The 25,308-nt window shown below is 35.5% G+C and overlaps 3 protein-coding genes across 5 annotated transcripts in view; 2 read left to right on the top strand and 1 right to left on the bottom strand.

Moving 5' to 3' along the window:
- The window catches only part of cluap1 (clusterin associated protein 1), a 5,989-nt gene extending 5,281 nt beyond the window's left edge, over positions 1-708 (bottom strand). Inside the window, exons 1-2 of one of the 2 annotated variants that reach the window (XM_016562505.1) lie at positions 485-708; positions 90-147 (exon numbers count right to left, since the gene is read on the bottom strand). In XM_016562505.1, coding sequence (XP_016417991.1) covers positions 90-111 — 22 coding nt within the window. In that variant the 5' untranslated portion in view covers positions 112-147; positions 485-708. Of the gene's footprint in view, positions 1-89; positions 152-484 lie in introns of both variants that reach the window. The other variant, XM_016562506.1, reaches the window with a different exon arrangement.
- Positions 709-1,088: 380 nt separating this feature from the next.
- LOC107747862 (WD repeat-containing protein 90-like) lies at positions 1,089-19,871 on the top strand. The gene is made up of 42 exons (XM_016562476.1): positions 1,089-1,348; positions 1,894-1,988; positions 2,111-2,287; positions 2,848-2,986; positions 3,077-3,247; positions 3,402-3,528; positions 4,171-4,238; positions 4,322-4,434; positions 4,546-4,761; positions 4,873-4,938; positions 5,079-5,147; positions 5,287-5,397; positions 5,963-6,108; positions 6,209-6,266; positions 6,347-6,465; positions 6,642-6,803; positions 6,957-7,087; positions 7,512-7,628; positions 7,722-7,957; positions 8,082-8,224; positions 8,938-9,068; positions 9,230-9,360; positions 10,340-10,501; positions 10,579-10,707; positions 10,785-10,915; positions 11,045-11,079; positions 11,394-11,516; positions 11,586-11,824; positions 11,967-12,069; positions 12,316-12,437; positions 12,598-12,754; positions 14,140-14,330; positions 14,423-14,591; positions 14,683-14,812; positions 15,721-15,889; positions 16,015-16,137; positions 17,188-17,368; positions 17,457-17,587; positions 18,698-18,841; positions 18,997-19,116; positions 19,235-19,319; positions 19,404-19,871. Exons 1-42 carry the CDS (start codon positions 1,336-1,338, stop codon positions 19,559-19,561), a joined length of 5,541 nt encoding a protein of 1,846 aa, XP_016417962.1. The 5' UTR covers positions 1,089-1,335; the 3' UTR covers positions 19,562-19,871.
- Positions 19,872-20,297: 426 nt separating this feature from the next.
- rhot2 (ras homolog family member T2) overlaps positions 20,298-25,308 on the top strand; it is a 12,883-nt gene continuing 7,872 nt past the window's right edge. The window contains exons 1-9 of one of the 2 annotated variants that reach the window (XM_016562473.1): positions 20,298-20,469; positions 22,111-22,169; positions 22,247-22,328; positions 22,396-22,439; positions 23,226-23,279; positions 23,357-23,409; positions 23,495-23,603; positions 24,165-24,266; positions 24,360-24,458. In XM_016562473.1, coding sequence (XP_016417959.1) covers positions 20,433-20,469; positions 22,111-22,169; positions 22,247-22,328; positions 22,396-22,439; positions 23,226-23,279; positions 23,357-23,409; positions 23,495-23,603; positions 24,165-24,266; positions 24,360-24,458 — 639 coding nt within the window. In that variant the 5' untranslated portion in view covers positions 20,298-20,432. The remainder of the gene's footprint in view (positions 20,470-22,110; positions 22,170-22,246; positions 22,329-22,395; positions 22,440-23,225; positions 23,280-23,356; positions 23,410-23,494; positions 23,604-24,164; positions 24,267-24,359; positions 24,459-25,308) is intronic. The other variant, XM_016562474.1, reaches the window with a different exon arrangement.

Below are 25,308 nucleotides of genomic sequence, written 5' to 3'. Positions count from 1 at the left end.
ATCGTGCAGCCCTAATATATATATATATATATATATATATATATATATATAATATAAATTTTATAAGAGTCCCTTTTTAGTTCACTTACTTCTCCGATCTCTAAAAGACATGATTGCTGTCTTTTATTCAGTAAACACAACTTTCACCTGTTAGACAAGGAGAAAAAGGACACTTTCCACTAAAAGCAATACAATTCAATTGTTAACGCGCTTAATAAGACCTCAAATCTAATCGAAAGCGAATATCTCTCAACAATCATGCATTAATATATGAATAACTTCATGTTCAATGAAAAACAAACGAATTACAACAAGCCACATCAGATAATAGCAGTTAAGCTAGTTTGATGAACAACGATCATCGTTCGCTCTAAAATTCATATACAAATATTGTTAATCGAGAATTATAACAAACCGGTACTGTTTTGATCGTAAATCTGGTCACATAAGAGCGATAATTAGCATAAAATAGCGGAAATCTTGCCTTAAGATTTAACGTAAGCGTCTGTTGCTGCGTTCGTCACTATGGCAGCCATATGTAGCTACGGGAGCGCAAGAAGAACAAACAACATTGCAATTTGGAAACGCGTTTTCAGAGGACTTTCATCTGAAGATTGTTTTCTCGCGAAATTACAGTACAACCATTTTTACAGTACCGCCATTTACGCCTGGTACCCAGGTATATAATAAAAGCGGCATACATTTTTTCATAAAGGAGATTAGTGGAGATTTTTTTTTTTTAGATATTATATATAAACAAACAAACAACATCTAGAATTATCAATAAACAGTTAATTCACAAGATAAGACATATTAAACAACAACAACAACGAAATTCTCTTTGCATTATTATTTCCTCAATTTTCTCAAAAGCTGTCGTATATTTTGCGAGAATAGATGAATTGTACACAATTTCAAACATCCCCTGTCCATTTATGCTTATGTACATGAAATTTCCCCATAATGATTAAAACATGTGTGTAAATAAAATAAAATGATATTTTTCTGCATTGTCTGTCTTTCGGCGATTCACAGTTTTGGTCATGATGACGTACGGCTTACGTCATGCCGTTCGAACGCGTCGCGGCGGTCTCTGCAGCGCGAGCAGACGAGCCGTTCATCAACAGCACAACAAACTCACAGACTTCAAAACCCCCATAACTGCGACCAAAACCGAAAATTAAACTCTGTACGACGATAAAATGAGGTGCTGTTATGGATAAAATCTTTCTGGACTCGTAGGAGACGGAAGTCAGTTCATTCCTGGTAGTTTGTGAGCTAACCTACAGTCCGTTAGCTGTCAACAGGTGAATCAGACCTGTGAAGTAAACAATAATGTCATCCAGAGGTAAGATTACATTACCTATTAAACACTTTAATGAGTAATATGCATCTGAAATGGACTTGGACTTGAGTTAATTTGTTCGTTAAAAGATGGAATATACACTACAGCCCAATATGTACAATATACAATGCAGCATAACACAATGTTCAAATCAGTATAATACAATTTGAAATGTACAGAGCAGAACAGTACAGATTTTATACCATACACAAGAGGTTTTTAACCTTTCAGATGTCATGGACCCCATAATATTTAAAAGGCAGCTATATGTTTTCGTGTATTTAGTCTGTGAAAAATTAACATTATAAATATGTGTTAAATATTATTTGGAAAATGTTTATTTATAAACATATATAACATACATACATATATCTTTTTTATAGTTTTAATCTTATTTTTATTATTTAGTTATTATAATTTTTTTACACTGATTTATCTAAACTTACCCCCTCTCACATTGCTGTTAACTATGTACAGCACACATGCAGAGGGGGGGTGTCTAAAATAAACATACAGCAGTGATTGATGTGCCTCTATCTCTCCATCAGCTCTGTGGCAGCAGCCGTATGTGAATATCTTCAAACACATGAAGATAGAAGAATGGAAGAAAGTCAGCAAAGAGGGAGACGTCACCACATACATGGTAGGCGGTTGTTCCTTTCTTATGAAACTATAATATGATGTTGTTGCTGCAGAGGATTCTCATTAGCATTCAGTTTTTGTATTCATATATTTATCATATTGTACTGTATTGTTTATTGGTAGGATAAGAGCCTGAAGTGTTCTGTGTTCCGGATCCGTGGCTCTATACCGGCCAGTAACTACATCCTCCTGCCCAAAACAAGCAGCCAGTCTCTGGGTCTCACCGGACGGTACCTTTACCTGCTGTTCAGACCCAGCCCAAACAAACACTTCATTGTGCACCTAGACATTGCTGCTGAGGTGAAAAGTGTAGTTTTATGTGAATAATTATGTAATGATGCAGACTTTCATGTACAGTTCTATGTTTACAAATAAGGCCTTTGATAGTATTGCTATTATAATGATTATATGCATATATTTGGATAAATTTTCTTTTGATTTATCACTCTTTGTTACTTTGTTTATCATTCAGGAAAAATATTTTTATATTTTCAGTTTTAATTAAAAAAAATTTTTTTGTAATTTGACATTTTTGTTATATATATTTTTTATATTTCTACATAGTTTTAATTAATTTATTATTAAGGTTTTAGTTTTAGTCATTTTAGCTCCTCAACTTAAACTTATTTCAATCAGTCGCCAAAGCAAAATCTCTCATTTTCAAGTTGTTCATCTAATATTTTTATTTTATTTCAGCTTTTTTTCAAAGACCAAAAATGATTTTTAGTTTCTTTAGTTTTAACTAACAATATAAACATTGTTCCGTATACCTGGTTGATGTAATTATACTGATCTACACATGTGTGTATGATGATTTTTCTTTTGATTTATCACTCTTTGTTGTTTTGTTCATCATTCAGGAGGGTCAGGTGATCCGTGTGTCGTTCTCTAACATGTTCAAAGAGTTCAAGTCCACGGCGACATGGCTGCAGTTCCCTTTTCTGTGTGGAGCTGCACACGGTTCAGTGTCTGAGAATACGGCCTGTACTGCTAAACAAGGTATCTCACACTTTCTATTTTTTATTATGATGTTTTCTACATGCAGCAAGCATTTTTTGTAGTTACTGATTGATAACTTGTGCATTTCAGGTTTAGTGGGCCCAGCGCCGCCGAGCACGAGGTGGACGTGCTTGACAATGGATCTACGTTATGTGCTCTCGGTTTACCTCAACAGAACCCACAGTCACCTAAAGAGCGTCAAACTCTGTGCCAATATGTCTGTTAAAAACATCATCACCAGCGACCTGCTGTTTGACCCCGGTACATTTCTATCTTGATTGTGCATGTGTGGTTGTGTCTGTTATGGTTGATTATTGTCTAGCTAATTTTGTATATCGTCTTTGCACTCTATAAAGGTGCTATATAAATTACATTTATTATTATCATTACATAATAATCTTTTTTTTTTTTGTAGGTCTGTCATTCTCTGAGTTCAGGCAATCTGGTGTGATGTTGCCAGATTGCACTGCACCGATGCCCAGAGAAATGTGTTTCCCTGTGCCGAAAGGCCAGAGATGGCACGACTTATATGATTACATTAGGTGAGTGTAACCTGTTGTGGAGAACTAGGAATACACATTTCTGTTAAATAAACACCTTGCTTAAAGGAATAGTTTCAGATGTTCATTTTTGGTGAACTGTTTCTTTAATAAACCTTTTGGAGTTAACAGGTTGTCCGTATAGGTTTAACCTGCTCATTTACACTTGATATTCAACAATGACTATGTTTGCATGCACATCTCATTCCATTTAAGGTCTATTAACTATTAACTTTCCTGAGAGATTCAAGATGCTGTCGTTATACAGTATGCTCAGTTATTATTTTTTTACTACTTTTGCACAATTGAATAAGCACTTTTCACAAACACTTTTCAATTAAAAAAAAAAATCCTGACAACACTACCAAGGACTGAGGTTCTTTTAGTGGATTTTATGCATAAGGTAATTACATGCAACAAATTTCTGATTAAAAGAAGCATATTACAGAATTTGTGGAATCAGGATATTGTCTATAAAATGAATGTGGAAATCGGAATACTAAATGGAATATTGTTAAATTATTGATGTGCATTTAGATGATATTGATGTGCATTTAAATAAGGTCAATGATTCACATACCAATGTTATTTCATTGTTTCAGAATGTTTATTGCAAACATAGAACCTCTTGTGTGTAACTGACAGGTTTCCCTCAGATGGAACAAAGTTACCATTTGATTCTATACAAAAAGGATCCAGCAGTGAAACTAAAAGTGAGTCTTCTTGAGCATGTACACACACAATCGCAGACAACACTGTGCATTTTATCTGATGAAACCATATGCTCACTCCACAGTCTCAGCCGAAAAAAGTCCTCAAAGAGAAGAGAGTTGTGCTGTAAAGATCAGAAAACCTGTACAAGACCGAGTCTCCCTCATCCAGCAGATCACCACCCCCAAACCTGCGAGAGTGAGTGTTTATGTGTGAACTTCAGCTGACCTTCTTTCCAGTGCAAATAATGTTGACATTTACAAGCCCTAATGGCTTTTCTCTCTCTTTCTCTTCTTTCTCTCTGTGTAGCGCACTAAGCAACGTTCAGCAAACCAGACAAAGCATCTGCCTGAGCTGAATTATACACACTCTGGAGGCTCAGAGAGCCCGGGGTCACCGGGTCAAAGGTCGCAGGCGGACGAACAGGTCACAGTAGTGCATGCTGATGATGCTGGAGTACATGTATATGCTCATTGCGAGGATGACGTCTATACTCACACGACAGACAGTGAGGAGGAAATCACAGTAAGTAAAGTAGATACAAGATTAGCTTCCTCAGTTGAAATCCTAACAAGACATTTGCTCTTTTAAAAGCAAAAAGAATTTGGAAGAAACAATCTAAAGCTTTCTTCTTAGGTCATCAATGCAGCATCTCCTCGGCCTGTCTCTCTGTCTTCTGACCAACCAGTGAAGAAACCTCAGGTTAACCACACATAAACACAGACTAACAGAGCGTAAATGCATGTCAAAGCAAGGTTTACATGATAAAGCTGTGTGTATATCTACAACTACGCTCTTTTTGTGTGCTGTGGTCATTTGGAGGGTCTCTGTTTATATTTCAGAAGTTGTATCCTGACCCCATTCTGAAGCTGAACAGAATTATTGGCTTCGGAGGAGCTACAATGAGATGTGTGAGTAACACACACACACACAAACACAAAACAAAAGGGGTACAAAAATGCACCATGTGGAAATCAACATTTAATGCATTGATTATAGCATGTAATAAATGATTTTTATTACTTTACCTGATGTTGTGTTGTCTCTCAGGCTGTGTGGAGTTCTGATGGAGAGGAAGTTGTGTATCCTTGTCACGCCGTTATCGTCAGCATGACGGTTTCTTCCGGACAACAGAGATTCTTCATTGGACACACCGATAAGGTCTTTTTTTTATAAACAAACACACACTTAAATAATAGTTTTACAAAATTACAGTGATTTTACCAAGTTTTAGTGGTGGTTTGCATGATGTAAAGTGGAATAAACCATGGTACAGTCACTGCAACCCACAGCTTTTAGAGTGGCTTGTTGCTTTTAAAAAAACAGTTACTATAGCAACATGATAAAATACATTGTTTGATTTATATTATTATATATATAAAATTACATATATTTGTAAATGTAAATATATAATTGGGATATTAATTTGTAGTATTTTAATATATATATATATATTAAAACATTATTTTATTTACTATTCTTTAAATATTTTATTGTTATTGTAAATATTATGTCGAACAATATAGCAGCTTGTCACATTAGTATAGTAGTTAGTATAGAGTTTAATTAGTGTGGGGTTTGTATCCAGGCTATTGGATAACATGGTTCATCCAATAAACATGGTTTATAAAATAACAGTCGTCACCTTATCATACACACCATTTTAAGTTACAGTTAGCTTAGCTGACACTGATTTTCGTGTTGATGTGTTCCTGTTGTTTGTTAGGTCTCAGCTCTGGCGTTAAATACTAGCTCTACATTGTTGGCATCAGCTCAGATGGGCGCAAACAGTCTGATTCGTCTCTGGAGCTACAGCGGAGGAGTGTGTCAGACCATCATTCCTACACACACACATGCTCTGAATCTGCTCAGGTACAACAAACACACATATACAGCAGATCTGCAGATCTGTCACTGTGTGTTCAATGCCAGCTGGATTTCTCAAGCTCAGGTGATGTTTTTGTTGTTTCAGTTTCTCTCAGAGTGAAGGAGTGCTGTGTGGCGTAGGGAAAGACAGCCACAACAAAACTGTGAGTGTTTTGCATATGATGAACTGTACTTTTTTGAATATTGTGTATGCTTATGTTATTTTTTTTATTTGCTCGTTTAGACGGTGGTCCTTTGGAACACTCGGCATGTGGCAGAAGGAAGTGTGGTTCCAGTCTTGGCTAAAGCACACACAGATGTGGACATCCAGACAATGAAAATAGCGTTCTTTGATGAAACACGGTGTGCATACATAATTATATTGTTATGTGTCCTACAAAATCACAGCCATTCAGAACATATTTTAGATTTAATGTGGAGTGGGATTTTGTTTGTACAATATGATCAATATCATTAACAGGGTTGTCAACCTCAGTCATATGGGCAGATTATAAGTGAATATGTGTTTGTGTGTGCAGTATGGTGTCATGTGGTTTAGGTAACATACGTCTGTGGCGTGTGCGTGGCGGTACTCTACGCTCTTGTCCGGTGAATCTGGGACAGTATCACAATTTAGAGTTTACTGACCTCGCCTTCGAGCAGGGACACACTCAGGACCGTCCAGTGGATGAGCGCACACTGTGAGTACACAGAAACACATGACATCATGACAAATGACCAGACACATTAAACTCTACGCTGTCCACTTAAATTACTGTAGTATACAGACCTGCTCACATTAATGATGTAATTTAATCTTGATCTCATCCTGAGGTGTTTTGTGATTGGAGCAGGTTTGTCAGCAGTAGGAGTGGTCACATACTGGAGATCGATTATGTTGCTGTGGCGATAAAAAACATCAGGAGGCTCCTCCCAGCTCAGGAGACCCACGCCCACCAAAGGGAGAAACAGACCTTTAGCACAGGTGAGAATTTGTGTTTTGTGAGCAGCAATAATAATAATAATTCTGTTCTGTCTAGGGTCTTTAGACACTTCACGATTTGATTCAATTTCAATCCGAATCCGAATCCTTAATTCTTCTCAGTTTTTCTGCAACAGTATGAATTAAATAAAATAAAATTAAAGTAAAAAAAATTACATTAAATTAAAAATAAAAATGAAATTTGCATGGTGGAATTGATCATTTTCATTAATTATTAAAAATTATTGTTTTATTAATTAATAAAAATAGAACAAAATTAAATGAAAATATATTTTAAAAAAATTAGTTGTTGTCTTTATTATTATTTAATCTCTAAAATCACTTTTTAATCATAATTGAGAACTATAGTAAAAAAAAAAAAAGTATTATTTATTTATTATTGACTGTATTATAAATGCATTTTCAGGAGCCGGTATTGCAGTGAACAGCATCAGTGTGTGTGATGAATTCTGCGTTACTGGTTCAGAGGACGGATTCATGCGTCTGTGGCCTCTTGACTTCTCATCTGTTTTCTTAGAGGCGGGTCAGTACTCTACTGTCAATCACTCTCACAATCAATTATCTTGCTTGCTTAAAGCTAACTCTATGAATCACTGAGGTTTTGGTGTGTTTGCAGAGCACGAGGGGCCTGTCAGTTTGGTGTGCGTGTCCTCGGACGGCTCTGGAGTTCTAGCAGCCACAACCACAGGGAATCTTGGGTATCTGGATGTCAGTAGCCGCAGTTACCGTACACTCATGAGGTCACACACAGCGAGTGTTTTGGGCTGTAGTGTGGACTGCGTTAGACGGCGGGTCACCACAGTGTCCAGAGACAGCACTGTACGGGTGTGGGACATGGACACCATGCAACAGGTCAGTTATGGGAATATTTTTATTAAAACATGCATGCACACACAAATGTATGCTTTTACATGCTGGTGGCTGCACAGACGCCAGACATGGACTGATATTACATTAAAGCTTATTTGTCTTGTAGCTCTATGACTTTGTTTCTGATGACGATGAAAGTCCCTGTTCAGTTGCGTTCCATCCCAGCATGCCTCTCTTTGCCTGTGGATCGAGCTCTGGAACTGTCAGAGTGTTTGATATCCAAACATCAAGCCTAATTGCCCAGCACAGGTACGTACACACTCTCAAACACTGATTTGTTCTGACAAACCAACACTTTTTTTACACTCTGTAATGTTTACTAATTATGTAATCTCTACTAATGATGACCAGCACATACTCTACCGTTCAAAAGTTTGGGGTCAGTAAGGTTTTTTTTAGAGAAATTGATACTTTTATTAAGAAATAACGAACTAAACTGATCAAAAGTGACAGTAAAGACATTTATAATGTAACAAAAGATTTCTATTTCCAATAAATGCTGTTCTGTATATACATCAAAGAATCCTGAAAAAAAATGTATCGCCGTTTTCCACAAAAATATGAAGCAGCACAACATTTATAAGAATGTAAGAACTTATTATTTTGTTACTTAAATTTATAAGAACGTTTACAAGAAACTCAAAATGTTTCTTGAGCAGCAAATCATCATATTAGAATGATTTCTGAAGGATCATGTGACACTGAAGACTGGAGTAATGATGCTGAAAATTCAGCTTTGATAACAGGAATAAATTACATTTTACAATATATTTAAATAGAAAACAGTTGTAATAATATTTCACAATATTACTGTTTTAACATGAAAAAATCTTACCAATGCCAAACTTTTGAAAGGTAGTTGTGTATATTTTAGTAACATTATTATTTTAACTGCTTTAAATACACATTCATCGTTTATGTTATTGATATATTGATTTAATGTGTGTGTTGTGTGTTTGCAGGCAGCACTGTGGATCAGTTGAGTGTGTGATCTATTCTCCTGATGGTCAGGGTCTGTTTAGTGCTGGGGCTCTTGGATACTTGGTACTTTATAACTCTTCTCAACATGACCATCATGTGGTCCGTGTTCTGAGTGAGTAAACGGTCGCTCTTACAGCACAATATAAATTACACATTTGATGTCATTTGCTCTTCACAGCACATTCAGGTGAACAAATTTGTAGACAAGCTTTTCAGGAGAGCTGAAATATCTGTGTAGATACAGCATTCTGAATTATTGTTATTTTTTCTAAGGTAATGTGGTTGCATGGAGTGTGAATCGTGGCCCAGATACTTTGGCCGTGAGCTCTGACAGCCGCTGTCTAGCGCTAGTTGGTCCGACCGAATACATTGTCACGATCATGGAAGCGCAGTCACTTAATGAGGTACATCAAAACCATAATGTTTTGTCAGAGCTGTGGCGCAGTGGACTTGTGCACATGCTTGGGACATGTAAGAGCATTTGGATCACATGACCTGATCCCATTGTCTCTCTCACTGTTTCTTTCCGGTCTACTTACCACTTTCCTATAAAAAATGAAAGCCAAATTTTCCATCATTCTTTTTTTCGCTGAATTTGGGGCATAATCAAAATCTCACTTTTTTTTTCTTTTTTTCCCCATTTGAGTTAATTTTCAATTCAAGCTCAATTTATTTTTCAAATTTATTATTGAAAATGTATTATAGAAATGTACTGATTTCAAGTTCAATTTATTGTTTTTAACAGTGATTTACGACCAGTGTTATTTCTATACTATTATATTATTTATTAATATTTTGAAATTGTTATATTTTCAGTTTTCATTTTAATTTTAGTTTTAAGTTTTATTAATTTAGCTATTATTATTATTATTATTTAGCTTTAATTTATTTTTTCAGTTTTAGTAATTTATTACTTACACACAAAGACTTATTTCTGTTACTTGCCAAGGCAACATGACTAAATTTCATTTTCTCTTTAGTTTACGTATTGATCATTTTGCTATTTACTTTTGTCATTTTTATTAGTTTTTATTTTTTAAAAATGTGTCTGTTGGTATATTAAATGTGTATTATTGTCCTATATAAATATAAATTTAAATGCATCAGTAGCTTTAATTTATTTTTATTTCACTTTTAGTTTGAGCATTTTTTTTAATTCAACCTAAACTTTTATTTCCATTAGTTGCCAAGGCAACATTTTTCATTTTTGTTTAAGTTTTTCATGTTGTAATAATATTTTATTATGTGTATTTGTATTTTATTTTATTTCAGCTTTATTCAGATTTTTAAAATGATTTGTAATAGTTTGTTTTAGTTAACAATAACAAAACAATTTATGACATACTGTATGTGCTAAATAGTGTTTATTTGTGTGTGTCACAGTTACTCCGGGTTGATGTGAGTATTCTGGATGTTGAGAGCACAACGCTGGACTCCGCCCTGAATGTGTGTTTCTCACCCACGTCACTGTCACACCTGCTCATCACCACATCCGCCAATAAGATCCTCTGGATTGACACACATACAGGACAACTGCTCAGACAGGTGAAAGACTGAAGGGCGAACTCTTTCTGAGAACATTTAAATATCAGATTTTAGAATCAATATTCATGTACTTACAGGTATCTGAGGTGCATAAGCATCAGTGTGTCTCTCTGGCGGTCAGTGAAGATGGCCGTTATTTGCTGACGGCCGGTCAGAACTCTCTGAAGGTGTGGGACTATGACATGCACCTGCACGTCAATTCACAGGTATGTTTGCTTGAATGCTGGATTTGATGACGTTCAGATGATGAATGAGATCAAGAATGTGTCCGTTTCTCCTCCAGGCGTTTATTGGTCACTCAGAGCCCATCAGGCAGGTGAGGTTCACACCTGATCAGATGGGTGTGGTCACTGTAGGCGACGCCCTCTTCTTCTGGGACTTCCTGGCACCTCCACAGGAAGCTGCAAACTGCAAGTAAGACCTCTATCATGTTTTCCATTATACTGTACATGGTACTAATCAAAGTATTGTTTTGATCTCATCTCTAGTTATTTGTTAGAAGTAACTAGGATTTTTTTATTTGTTAAACTCTTTCTCTACCAGGTCTCCAGATATAAAAGTCTTCCCTCGTAAATCAGGTATGTTAAGCTAAATATTAATTTTGTCTCTTGTTAAAGGAAGCTTGAGAATGCTTAGGTCAATCTCACAAATCAAACAAAATCAAATGCCCCTGAATAAAACGTTTCTTTATGTTTCCATAAAGAAAATTATGTCTGTTTTATGACCTTTAAATTGTAATTTGCATTATTAAAATTTTCACTAATGTAATGCAAAAAAGATATATTATGTAAATAGAATTTTCTATTATGTATATATATATATATATATATATATATATAAGTTAGGGTTGGTTCAAATGTATGACAGCTCTTAATTAGTTCCCTTTGTTCAGATCACAGATGGGCGGAGCTAAATGGAGCCGAGCTGTCCAATGAGAGTCCTCGAAAGGCATTGTTTCAGCCCTCCTCACCGCCTGTCATGAATTTTCTTTCCAGTGCTCTGAAGGACAGTGAAGGTATGTGTTCATGAGCATTTGTCCTCATTAATGAGTCACTATTACATCTCAAATGCTTTACATCTATAGGTTTCCTATGCGATTCTACTGCTGAACTACAGCTTAGTCCCACGACAGGCCACGCCCACTCCCCTCCTCCCAAACACGCCTCCTTCCTCAGAGTGACAGAGTGGGTGAAGGACGAGGACACGCCCACACTCCCAGCTAACCAATCAAGGACGGAGAAAATACAAGACAATCACACAGCAGTCCGTCCAGATTGTTATAAACACTTCACTCCACGTTTTAAGACTTCTGTGTTAGACCAGGTATATATTTTTAATCAATTATTCATTAATATGTTAATCTCAATGTGAATTGTGTTTTATGAATATTTAAAGTATTTAAAACACTTTTGTATAATGTGTCTTTTTGGACCACTTTTTTCCTCAACAATTATTTTGTCTTTAGACCACAGTAGCTCCGCCCTCAGGACAGGCGGGGCTAAGTCTCACGGCTGTGATTGGCTATAATGGCAATGGGCGTAACAATATGGTCTGGAATCCAGACACAGGTAAATACTAGCCAACTATAAACTCTTTTATGATGTCCATCACATAAAATATCCCTCTTGTTGGCTCTTATAAAAAAATCTTTGATGCAACTTGAGCAGATCAAATTTAATGCTACTCTTAATTTACTTTAACCGCCATTTTTGTTGATTTAAATGCCATTTTTGCCTCAAGCCACTGTTAATTTCCAACCCTGGCATTTGTACGCACTTGTTTTGTAGCTACATCTTATGTGTGTTTGTGTGCAGGTTTATTTGTGTACTCATGTGGGTGTGTTGTCGTCGTGGAGGATCTTCACACAGGCTCACAGAAACAGTGGTTCGGACACAATGAGGAGATCTCAACGCTCGCCATCACCCATGATGCACAGGTGCCCCGCTCACATGCATGATTTAGTATATACTGCAAATACTTTATATAAATCACACAATCTTCATGTGTTTCCACTAGTTAGTAATACTTTACCAATGATTGTTAGCAAAAATTAGGTGCCTCCTTTGAATGAAACCTCTGTCTGATTTGCCCGGCAGACGGTTGCTTCTGTGTCAGGGGGCGGAGCTTCTCACAGCAGCCTCATCTGCATATGGAACGCTTCAGATGGCTCCTGTAGAAACCGCCTCTCTTACCACAAGGGAGCAGTGCAGAGCCTGACTTTTTCCAGGGATGACATGTACCTGCTCTCAGTGGGTCAGTGTTTCATGCTTTGCATTTTGGGGTCCTGTTAAAGGAATATTCTTAGTTAAATACAAGTTTGACAAACAAATATTTGGGCTGTTTGGCACAGAAATTGGAAGTCATTAGTAACAGTCAGCAGTATTATAGTTAACTAAAACTAAAAACATTTCTGTTACATAAAGTAAAATAAACGTTAACTGAAATAAGATAAAATATTAAAATAAACAATTAAATAATTTTATTTCAGATAGTTTCCTAAGCAACATTTCTCATTAAACTTTTCTCTTTAAAAAAAGTGAACACGATAGTGTTATTTTAGACCTATATTTCTGTTCCTGAGTGCTACTGTTACTGACTTCAATTTATTTGTAACTTTGTTATATTGTATTCATCTATGCTTGTAATTTGTGCAAATAAATAATAATGAATAAAAACTGTATAGACATATTTAAAAAAAGAAAACACAACAAAATTACTCAAACTAACTCAAATTAAAGTGAAAACAAAAATATAAAAATACAATCTAATTCGAAATATTAACAAACTATAATAGTATATCAAACATACTAAAATAGCACTGTCATATACTGGGACAAAAATTAATCCTGGTTACTGTAGTTAAAATAAGATACGGTTTTTTATTCAGATTTAGTTTCACATCAGAAACATATATCACAATTCACAGTTCCAGAGAACTATGTACAAACAGATGCCATGAAGCTGTCCACTTGTACCAAAGGAGAGGAAGAAAAATAAAAGAAATAAAATTCAGATATGCATAGCAGTAATGTCAACTTTCCAGCCTATCTAGCAACATCACAGCAATATTTGCCCAACTCCGAATAGTGTTGTCTTTTGCGCCGTTGAGCCTGGCAGTGGTACCTTCCAGCAAGGCAATGTCTCTGAAGTATGATAGCCAGGTAGAAGTTGTGGGAATGGATGGTTCTATCCATAACTTCAAAATAGTCTTTTTGGCAGCAGTACTTGCAGCTGATAAGGTCCTTTTTTGATGAGCATTCAGCTGGAGAATGGAATCGTCTAACAATAGAAAAAGCAGGGGATCTCGAGGTATATCCAAGTGCAGGAAATCCGAAAGAACACAACATACAAATTTCCAAAAAGGAAAATAAGATACATTTTTAATAAATTGGGCTTTTTTTTAGGAAAGATAACCATGTCAAAAAATGTTTAAATAAAATAAAAAAATATATAAATTTTTTCAATTTAATAATATATATTATTATTATAATTATTATTATGTTATAAATATTATTCATTTCAAGGCATTCCATGAAAATCACCTCAAGTAATTACTTTTTTTATTACAGATATAGATTATACATTTTGTGTCTTTTATAATGAATAACTTGTAATGGTGCAGTATATTATGTTCCTAGGTGATTTTTCGGAGCCGGTGGTGGCGCTGTGGAGCACACGATCGTTTGAGCTGCTCTGTACCATTCAGATATCCGTCCCGCTGCATGATGCCTCGTTCTGTCCATTCACTGCCAATGAGCTGACACTCGTCGGCAGCAGTGCTGTTGTGTTTACTCGAATACAAACACAGGATAACAGCACTGAACTTCAGGTACATACAGACACTGTATGAAAGAAAATCAAGTATGCATACACTGCTGCACTGAATCACATAAGCCAAAGTAAGCTTTCCTCCTCCTGCAGGTGCAGAAAGTAAGCTTACCTGATACGGTTGGTCAGGCGGAGGTGACATCACTGTGCTATAGCACTCGCCGGATCCTGTACACGGGCACAAACAGCGGCCACGTGTGTGTGTGGGACTGTAACACACAGCGCTGCTTTGTGACCTGGGAAGCAGATGGAGGAGAGATAGGTGTGTTTGGGTTTTTGCTTTTCTGATCACATTTGTGATTTTGGTTGCAGGGAAGCAGAATTACCAGCTGTTTTTGTATGCATTTGTGTAGGTGTGTTAGTTTGCCGTGAGAATAAGCTGGTCACCGGCAGTAACGGCAAAAAACTGAGACTGTGGTCTGTAGCTTCGGTCCAGAATCTCAGTAATGCAAATAACAAGAGCAGCAGAACACAGGATGACGGGTAAGCATGCTTACGTTCACTCTTATCTCCTTCTAGAATGTTTAAAGGTCCAAAAAAAGTTAAACTACGTATATACATGTAGTATATTCTTTATATAGTACATTTCAAAAGCTAGGGGTCGGTAAGATTTTTTTAAATATGTGTTTGAAAGAAGTCACCAAGACTGCATTTATTTAATCAAATATACAGCGAAATCAGAGATGTTGTAAAATAATATCAAAATTCAAAATAACTGTTTTCTATTTGTATATATTTAAAAATGGAACTTATTCTTGTGATCACAGCTGAATTTTCAGCATCATTCCTCCAGTCTTCAGTGTCACATGATTCTTCAGAAATCACTCTAATATGCTCATTTGCTGCTCATGAAACATTTATTATTATCAATGTAGAAAACAGTTGTGCTGCTTAATATTTTTGTGGAAACTGTGATACATTTTTTAGGATTCTTTGCTGAATAGAATGTGGAATATAGAATAGAATATTTGAAATTGAAATCTTTTGTAACATTATAAATGTCTTTACTGTCACTTTCAATTTAAAGCATCTGAATAAACATAAAAAACCTAAAGAGCTCAAACGATGGTTTAAAAGACATATGAACACATTTCCACCACAAGAGTAAAAATGTAAAAAAGTAGTAAAATGAAGGTTAAACTGAGATGTAAATAGACATTGTGGAAAATAAAGTTGCAGTTGCGTGAAAATAAATAAAAAATGAATAGAAATCAAGTCAAAGTTGTGAGATATGGTCACATTGTGAAATATATAAAGTTGCGATTATGAGAAATACAAAGTTACTTTTTTAACGAGGTGTCCATATTTTATCCGAATTACCTAATTAATTTCCTCATCTTTCATTTTGGGAAAAACAATTAAAAGAGCATCACTTGTTTTGACTCTGGAAGAGCTCAGGTGCAGCTGGAACAAGAACTACTGTTGGATGGGACAGTGGTCAGTGCAGCGTTTGATGATGTCATGGACATGGGGATTGTGGGTACGACAGCAGGAACCCTGTGGTACATCAACTGGGCCGACAGCACCAGTATACGGCTGATCAGCGGCCATAAGAGCAAGGTACGACACTTAACCGCTTAAGCTTTTATCAACAGCTGTGATATTCATCCATAGCGAACTCTGAAATGGTTCTAAAAGCAACACTACTTCTGTCCAAAATGCTAAAGTTTGTGTTCTCATTGTAGGTGAACGGTGTGCTTTGCAGTCCAGATGAGCAGCATTTTGCCACCTGTGGGCAGGACGGCAGTGTGAGAGTTTGGGCGCTGCAGAGCCACGAGCTGCTGGTCCAGTTTCAGGTGCTGAACCAGGTGAGCATAAACACACAGATGAACAGAAGTGGAAGCTCTAGCCACTGGGGCTTTTTTTATTATTAAATGTATTAAATTACAAAATGCATGGACAAATTTCATGTTTGCTCAATCAATGACCGAGTGTCAGACAGTTTATAGGAGGTCATAGTAGCCAACCATCTGAGCACAAAATTCGTTCACATGACTTTTTTATTGGGTAAAAGTGTTTTCATCCTTGTTCATGTGCGTGACTTCTTGCCAAATAATAAATGTGTACATCTCAAGGTTTTTTTTTTTTTTTTACTTCAGCAATTTATTTATTAGTTATTATAATTTTGGACATTTTGTTCACATTTTTTATCCAGAATAGTTTTAATGCGATAGAGCCATCAAACATTTTAATGCAAACTTTTGAGTTTTTTTTTTTTTTTATGAAATTAATTCTTTTATTCAGCAAGTATTCATTAAACTGATCAAAAGTGACAGTAAAGTAATTTATAATGTTACAAAAGATTTCCATTTCAAATCAGTGCTGTTCTTTTGAACTTTCTGTTCATTAAAGAATCCTGAAAATAAATGTATCACGGTTTCCACAAAAATATTGAAAAAATAAAAATAATAATAATAACTGTTTTCAGCATTGATAATAATAAGACATGTTTCTTGAGCAGCAAATCAGCATATTAGAATGATTTCTGAAGAATCATGTGACACTGAAGACTGGAGGAATGATGCTGAAAATACAGCTTTGATCACAGGAATAAATTACATTTTACAATATATTGACATAGAAAACAGTTATTTGAAATTCTAATAATATTTCACAATATTATTGTTTTTACTGTATTTTTGATCAAATAAATGCAGCCTTGGTGAGCGTAAGACGTCATTCAAAAAAAATAATATAAAACGTTTTACTGACCTCTAGCTTTTAAATGGTAGTGTAACTTGGCTAATGGAATCATTGCTAATCTTTCTCTGGTCTCCAGTCAAACTCTGAGTATCAAATGAATTTTCCATTGCAGTTAATTGATTAATTGTGTCTCTGTATGTTTCTCTGTATTGCAGAGCTGTGAGTGTGTGTGTTGGTCTCCTCCGAGGGGTGTGTATGAGCCCAGCGGGCGCGTGTGTGTTGCGGGCGGTTACAGTGACGGGACTGTGAGGATCTTCAGTCTGAAGTCGGCCGAGATGGAGCTGAAACTACAACCTCAGCCTGTGTCTGTGTGCGCGCTGCAGTACTCGCACTACGGTGAGTGTGTGTGTGTGTGAGTGCTTTGTGTCTATGTTAGCGTTTGTGTGTTTGTGTTCACTATATGCATGTGTGTGTGTATGTGTAGGTCATGTGCTGTTGTCTGGTGGTCTTGATGGTCTCATTACTGTCAGCAGTCCAGTCACTGGAGTCACTGTACGCACCTTCCGTGACCACAAGGGGGCGCCCATAACTACAGTGCAGTGCACCAGCAAACAGGTTTGGGCTTGTGTGTTTGTTTTTGTGGTTTTCTGTTTTGCAAGGCAAATGACTAGACATTGTGTATGATGTGGAATTGTGGGCCATACCTAGAATATATTTGGACACTGAAGTCCACATGAATTTGATTCAAAGACAGATCTTAAATATGAAGAAGAAAAGTGAAATTTAGTGAAGGAAAATGATTCTGTAGTGTTTGAGATACAAGGATACAGATACTCAATGACATTGTCATATTTTAAAGTGTGACTTAAGTGTCCAAATATTTACAGGGTCGTTGTAATGCAATTGAAATAAAACCGAGATCACAATATAGTTTAGCGCTGTTATCGTAAAGGCTGTGATTGAATTAAATATATGTGCTGTGTTTCAGAGTGAAGCTTTTACATGCAAGCTGCTCACAATGGTTTAGCATTTGAACATGAAGAGTTTAGCAAAGCCGTAAATATTAGTATTGTGCAGATGTACTGTAAAATTAAAATTAAAATTTTTCTCTCAAATACTCCATTGTTTTATTTTACAGTGAAATATTACAATAGTAAAATTTCTTATTTTGTTTACGATTTTTATTTAATAATAGTAATAATGATTATAATAAATAATAAATTGTTATTATTATTAATAATATTAATAATTATAGTTATATTGATATACAATTTTTTAAATACTCATTTTTGTATTTTACAGTGAAATATTACAATAGTAAAATTTCTTATGGTCTTATTTTATTTTATACTTTTATTATTTTTATTATTTCATAATTTATTATTGTCATTAATTATAGTGATTTTAATATATGATCGCTTTTTTGTAGGCCAAAAATGTTGTTTAATATTTTTTATTTAGTAATAATGATATGTAAAATAAATAATATTAATAATAATTTTAAAAAAAATTATTGTTAATAATAATAATAATTAATATACTTATATTGATATATAATCATTTTTGACCAGATTGTGCAGCCCTACAAACAAACCCAGCAAACCTGGAGCATATTTTTATTGCATTTTAAATTTTAATCAGAAAACTCGCAATTCGATCCCCCCCAAAACGTGTAGCACTACTGCCGAGTGATTTAATGTGTGTGCTGATATAAATGTCTTTTAGTATAAGGAGTTTGGACTGGAGGGAAATGAGCTCTGGTTGGCTGTAAGCGCAGACAGGCGTGTCAGCATCTGGGCTGCTGATTGGATGAAGGATAAATGCGAACTGCTTGATTGGCTGACATTTCCAGCGCCCAGCCCACCAGAGGTGATTAATATTCATGAGTATTAGGCCAATAAATATACTCTGAACTTGTTTGTATATCATTTACACTTATGTCTCATCGAGCTGCTCTGATTATTCACATGTGTTTATTGTAGTTGAAAAGACTAAGAAGTAACTTTTTTTGTCTTTTTAATCAGGATGCACTGGCATTACCACCCAGTTTGGCTGCGTTCAGCCCCAGTGAGAGAGGAACAGTGGTTTATACCGGCTACGCTGTGGAAAAAGAGATCATCTTTTACTGCCTTTACAAAAAACAGGTACTGAAGCACTCGCTCTCTGCCTTTATACCCATGACTGTGTATCTCATTCTTTCTCTCAACACACTTTTATTGGCCAAGTAATGTCATTGGTTCTGTGTGTATTTTTGTTTTATAGGTTTTGAGGACGATCTCTCTGGCCGATTGGGCGCTCTGTCTCGGTCTCTGCTCAACTGGAAGACTGATCGCTGTTGGATCAAACCGTTAGTGTGCTGTTTTACTTGAAAGCATAAGAAGGAAAGTGTTTGAGTTATGTAGTCATATACCGGTGATGCTTTGTGTTTCAGAGCGCGTCCTGAAGCTGATTCATTCGTCCAGCGGGCGTTTTCAGGATTTCACGTCTCACAGTGACTCGGTTCACGTGTGCAGCTTCAGCTGGTCTGGATCTCAGCTCTTCACCGCTGCCCATAATGAGCTCTTACTGTGGACTGTACACGGATTATAATGCTGACACAACACTAACGCTAGAGTTTGAGAGTTTGACTCCTCTCACTTTGGATTGCACTAGTTACTCTAGAGTCAGAGTTAGTTCTTCTGTTTAGTAGAAATGTTGCATTGATGTCGCAGAGCAGTTTTGCCATGTTTTACATCCAGTTAGCATGACTTGAAGTTTAAATAATAGGAGTTTTTTTAATCTTTAAATTTGTTTTTAATGTTTTCGATTCACTTGGGAAAAGTTGGTTGTCGGTTTTTATAGTTTTACACTGTTTAAAATTATTTTGCTAGTAAGAAAGACCCTGGTATTGTTATGCACTTTGAGCCTCAGAAATAAAATTCATAAAAACTGAAATACTCTGTCTGTCTGTCTGTCTATATAAATATTGACATTTTATTTTTGAACATTTTACTATATGAATTGTTGTATTTTAATGCTTTTAATGGAATTACAATGTATTTTCCACAAATTACTACAAAATATGGGCCAATATATCCAAGGTAATCATTATTTAATCCCCCTTTTTTGTAAGAGTCCAGTCAAAAAAGCTTTATTAGCATAACTTTATTATTTATTTTTATAAATATATTTTATTTTAATATTAACTGTTTAATATGTATAATGTACTTATAATGGAAAAGTAGACAATAAATAAAAACCAGAAAAGAAAAGGAAAAGATCAAGCAAATTAAAAAGCGAAGGAAATGAACGGTAGAGGGCGCTCCATTTGGGCTCCAACCGGAAGTCTGTAGGGGTGACAGTTTCTTTGGATGGAATGGGGCTAGCCAGAATCTAGTAGCACTGGGCTTTGAATTGAATTTGAAGTTTTCCGAAAAGATAGCCGCAGCTTGTCAGAGAGTTCAATAGAGAGCGGAGTGAAATGAAACGCGATGTCCGGATACTGCTGTTGGGGGAACGTAAGATATTATTTATTTTAAATATCAAGGGAACTAAATGTGAGAGTTTAATGAAAGCATGATTAGAGAGCGCTAACCCTCAACCTTGAGCTGCTGCAGAAATGATCTGAAGTAAACGCGCTGCACTCTTCAATTATCGATTAATTTAGTGCTTTTTTCTTTGTATGTTAAATCAGAACACACGAAAATGTACTTTATTATATAGTGAGCAAGTTGTTCACAGAGATTACAGGCTAATGACAGTTCAGTCAAACTTTAGAAGTTTAATTAGACATTAAATATCGGTTAATCAAACACCTGCTTTATTTAGTAGATATTTGCATGTGATACATATGCATATTAAAACTCATTACACACTTTCATGTGCATTGTATTTAGTAGACAGTAGTATATTTATTGGCTTTGATTTGTTTTGTCACTTTATTATTTGTTTTGCATGCAGGTTTTAAGGAGAGTAATTTTGCTTAGATTTATATCTTGTATTTATTTGTATATATATATTTGTGTGTGTGTGTGTGTGTTTGTATATGAATGACAAAATCTGTTCATTGCTTGTTCGGCCAGTGATTGATAATGAAGGTGTTGGCATGGTAACTATCAAGGTGTGGAGTTTGTGCCTAGTTAAACATTAAATGAACCTGCAGCACCTGTGACACAATGCACGTATTCATAGAGAAACTTCAACCGGTCTGATAATAATAGTGTGGATGTAAATATATCCTTCAGAAACTGATGCTGATTTGCTGCTCAAGAAACATTTATTAATGTTATCAATGTTGAAGCAGCTGTGCTGCTACATATTTTTGTGGAAACCATGATACATCATAATTTATTATGTAGAAATCTTTTGTAACATTATAAATGTCTTTAATGTCATTTCAATTTAACACAGCCTTACTGAATACAAGTTTTTTTTTATTATTATTATTATTATTTAATTATTTTTATTTTAAAGGATTATGTGGCACTTAAGACTGGAGTGATGATGCTGAAAATTCAGCTTTACATCACAGGAATAAATTACATTTTAAAATACGTTAAAATCGAAAATAGTTATGTGAACTTGCAATAATTTTTCACAATATTACTGTATTTTTAATCAAATAAATGCAGCCTTGGTGAGCATATCTGATGTCTTGAATTAGTATGTGCGTCACCAAAAATGATTGAGGTCATGTACATATATTGCGCGATAAGTCGATATATTGATTATTGCGACAGGCCTATGTGTCATTTCTTTAGGCAGTGCACATGTTTTTTTTCGGCATTAGTGTTAAATTTATTCCATGCCTGCTGCGCTCAAGTCAAGTCCTTACTATGTTACTAGTTTTATCTCTTAACTGACCTTTTAAGCTCAAGGTGAACACCAGCAGGAGTGACCAGTGTGCTTTTCTCAACTTGCTTATTAATAAGAGCAACATTTATAAAAGTTACAGAAGTACAGTACAGTTTTAGCCCGACACATCACATATGAGATTTAGCACTGTTGAAGGATTGGAAACAGTCTAATAAAACCAGAAATCAAACTGATTAGCAATGGAAATCACAGCAGAGGTGTTTGTGATCGTGGCTAGAGTCGTATAAACTGTGGGAACATATTTATTGAGATGAAATATTTTTCTATCCTTTGTTTCCCTGCAGCCAAAGTGGGAAAGACCTCTCTCATCATGTCTCTGGTTGGAGAGGAGTTTCCTCAGCAGGTGAGTTTACCCATGAGCCTCTCTGGTGTGTGTTTGTCTGATGCAGTAAGAGGAAGCTCATGCGTTTGTGCCGTCAGGTTCCTCTCCGGGCGGAGGAGATCACCATACCAGCCGACGTCACGCCTGAGAAAGTGCCCACACATATAGTCGACTATTCAGGTGTGTGTGTGTCGAATGACATAATATTTGCCCTAGTGTTTTATTAATACTTAATATCTCTCTACAGAAAGTGAACAGTCTGATGAAGTGTTGAGGGAGGAAATCGTAAAGGTGAGAAGCCTCCTGATCTTGTGTGTGTATAACAAGCCATAAATCACACCTCTTTCATGATATTCATAGTTTTTGTCCTAACCAGCTGCAACCACAGCTGCATTAATTTGACAAAAATACAATAAAAACAGTGGTATAGTGAAATATTATTTAAATGTAAAACAGCTGTATTCTATATGAATATAGTGTAAAATGTAATTTATTCCTGTGATCAAAGCTGAATTTTCAGCATCATTACTCCAGTCTTCAGTGTCACATGATCCTTCAGAAATCATTCTAATATGCCGATTTATTATCAGTGCTGGAAACTGTTGTGCTGCTTAATATTTTTATGGAAACCGTGATACATTGTTTTTTTCAGGATTCTTTGACGAATAGAAAGTAAAAAAAAAACAGCATTTATTTGAAATGGAAATCTCTTGTAACATTATAAATGTTGTTACTGTCACTTTTGATCAGTTTAATGCATCACTGCTGAGTAAAATGTTTTTATTTTTTTTTATCTTATTTAACACCAAATTTTTTATGGTTGTGTGTGACCGTTTCCACAAGAATATTATGAAACAAAAACATTTATAGTAATCTTCAACATTTATAGTAATAATAGTTAAGAAATATTTATTGAGCATCGAATCAGTAATATTTCACTATATATTAAATAAATATAAACATAAATATTACTATTTTTACTGTATTTTTGATTAAATAAATGCATATATATATGTGTGTGTGAGAAATGTATGTGATTATTACATGAATTTTATATGATTGTTTTCTCATTTGTAGGCCAATGTTGTGTGTGTGGTTTATGATGTCACACAAGAGGAAACCATTGACAAGGTATTAAATTAACATTATCTGTATATTTTTGTCTCTTATTTTCCCTGAACTGATTTTATCCTATTTTTTTCTCTCAGATCAGGACTAAATGGATTCCGCTGGTGAACGGTGGTGCTGAGAAAGGAAGCAAGTATGTTCTTGTATTCTGTTCTTATGTGAGTGCATCTGCATTTTTTAGGAGTTCCATAAAAAAATGTCTCTTTTTGTTGCTGTAGGATTCCCATCATCCTCGTGGGCAACAAGTCCGACCTGCGCTCCGGCAGCTCCATGGAAACCATTCTGCCAATCATGAACCAGTTTTCAGAGATTGAGACCTGTGTAGAGGTTCGAACGGCTGACCACACAAACTCAAATAAATCTTCAACATATTTCACACATATATTTCACATATGAATGTGTGAAAGGGGTCATTTATCCCACTTTTTTAGTTACATTTTCTCCTGAAGTCATCTTAAAAAATGAGACAAGGTTTCTCACTATAAAAAAAATTTATAGACATTTTTCATGACCATTTACACACTTTCTATGACCTGACACTGTTTTTGCAGATGTACCTTTAAGAATTCTATTTATAAATGGAGGATATAAATATTCTATATTATATAATTCAAGTTCATTTAGCAAACTGGAGAAGATGGTTTGCTTTGTGAATGTTATGGTTTAAATGGTTTTGAAACTGTATTTCAGAAGCTCCAAAGAAACTGTTTTTTAATAATTTAAAGTGTTTTTGGTTACTGATGCTGTATTGAATATTGAAAATGTAATGGTTCTTTCTTAAAACTAGTCAGCTTTCTACCTAGATGGCGTCTTTTTAGCCTAAATGGCCAGAAATACTGTTTATGAATGTATGATATAATATATATGATGATGTATTTGTGTCTGCAGTGCTCAGCTAAGAATCTGAAGAATATTTCCGAGCTCTTTTATTACGCCCAGAAGGCCGTTCTGCACCCGACTGCTCCGCTCTACGACCCTGAAGACAAACAGGTACACACACACACACACACTGCTACATCTCTGCCCGGCTTCATCTTATGAGTTCATACAAGATTTCTGAATGTTTGTGTGTGTTTTGTGTAGCTGAAGCCGCAGTGTGTTCGAGCTCTGAGTCGGATCTTCAGTATCTCTGATCAGGATAATGATCACATACTCAGTGACGCTGAACTCAACTGCTTTCAGGTGAGCAAACAAAAAAGAAATGTAAAGTTGCTTTGAGGCCTTTATTAACCCTCTCTGGAGAATAGACGTCTTAAATTAGCCCTGCAATATTCAACAAAGTTATCGACCAACAAAAATAATCCAGCGTACCAAGCAGTTTTTTCACCTCAGTTCTCTTTGCTGTCTGACAAAAAACCAAGGAGTATTCGTCCCTTCGGATTGCGGATTAAACCCCATCTGGAAAATATAAAAGTTGATTTAAATGTACTAAGCCAAACACACTTTTGTTGTTTTGTTGTTTAATTCTCCCCCTGGAGACTTAAAAAAACAGTAATAATCATGGATCTAACGAGAAACAAAAAATCTCAAACTCATCCAAATGATTACCACAAACAACTTTTAAGTATTAGAGAAAGTTTTATGCAGATGGGTCAAAGACTGAAGATGGTGTTTCAGCTGGCTTTGTGGTTAACCATCAGAAAAGTGGAGTACAGATTCCTCATTATAGTTCAGTTTTCACTGCAGAAGCCAATGCTAGCATTTTGGCATTGTAATGTTCTTTTTAGCAGCATCATATGACCCCTTTAAAATTTCTCAGCAGCAAATTTCCTATTAATGACAGACTCAAAATCTTGTCTTCAGACTCTGGCATCCACCAAATATGAACATCCAGCAATGGTGGAAATTTGAAATAGTTTGCAGTCCTTGGAGGCACAGAATCTTAAAGTCATTTTTTTGTTGGGTACCAGGGCATTGTGGTATTGAACAGGCTGATGCGGCGGATCTTCAGAACTTAAAGGGATAGTTCACCCAAAAATGAAAATTCTGTCATTAATTACTCACCCTCATGTCGTTTCAAACCCGTAAGACC

Source organism: Sinocyclocheilus rhinocerous, unplaced genomic scaffold (genome assembly GCF_001515625.1).
Source record: "Sinocyclocheilus rhinocerous isolate Xijiao unplaced genomic scaffold, SAMN03320098_v1.1 scaffold799, whole genome shotgun sequence".
NCBI classification, from domain to species: Eukaryota; Metazoa; Chordata; class Actinopteri; order Cypriniformes; family Cyprinidae; genus Sinocyclocheilus; species Sinocyclocheilus rhinocerous.
The sequence above is the reverse complement of the archived record's forward strand: the minus strand, read 5'-3'. Positions and strand labels throughout refer to the sequence as shown.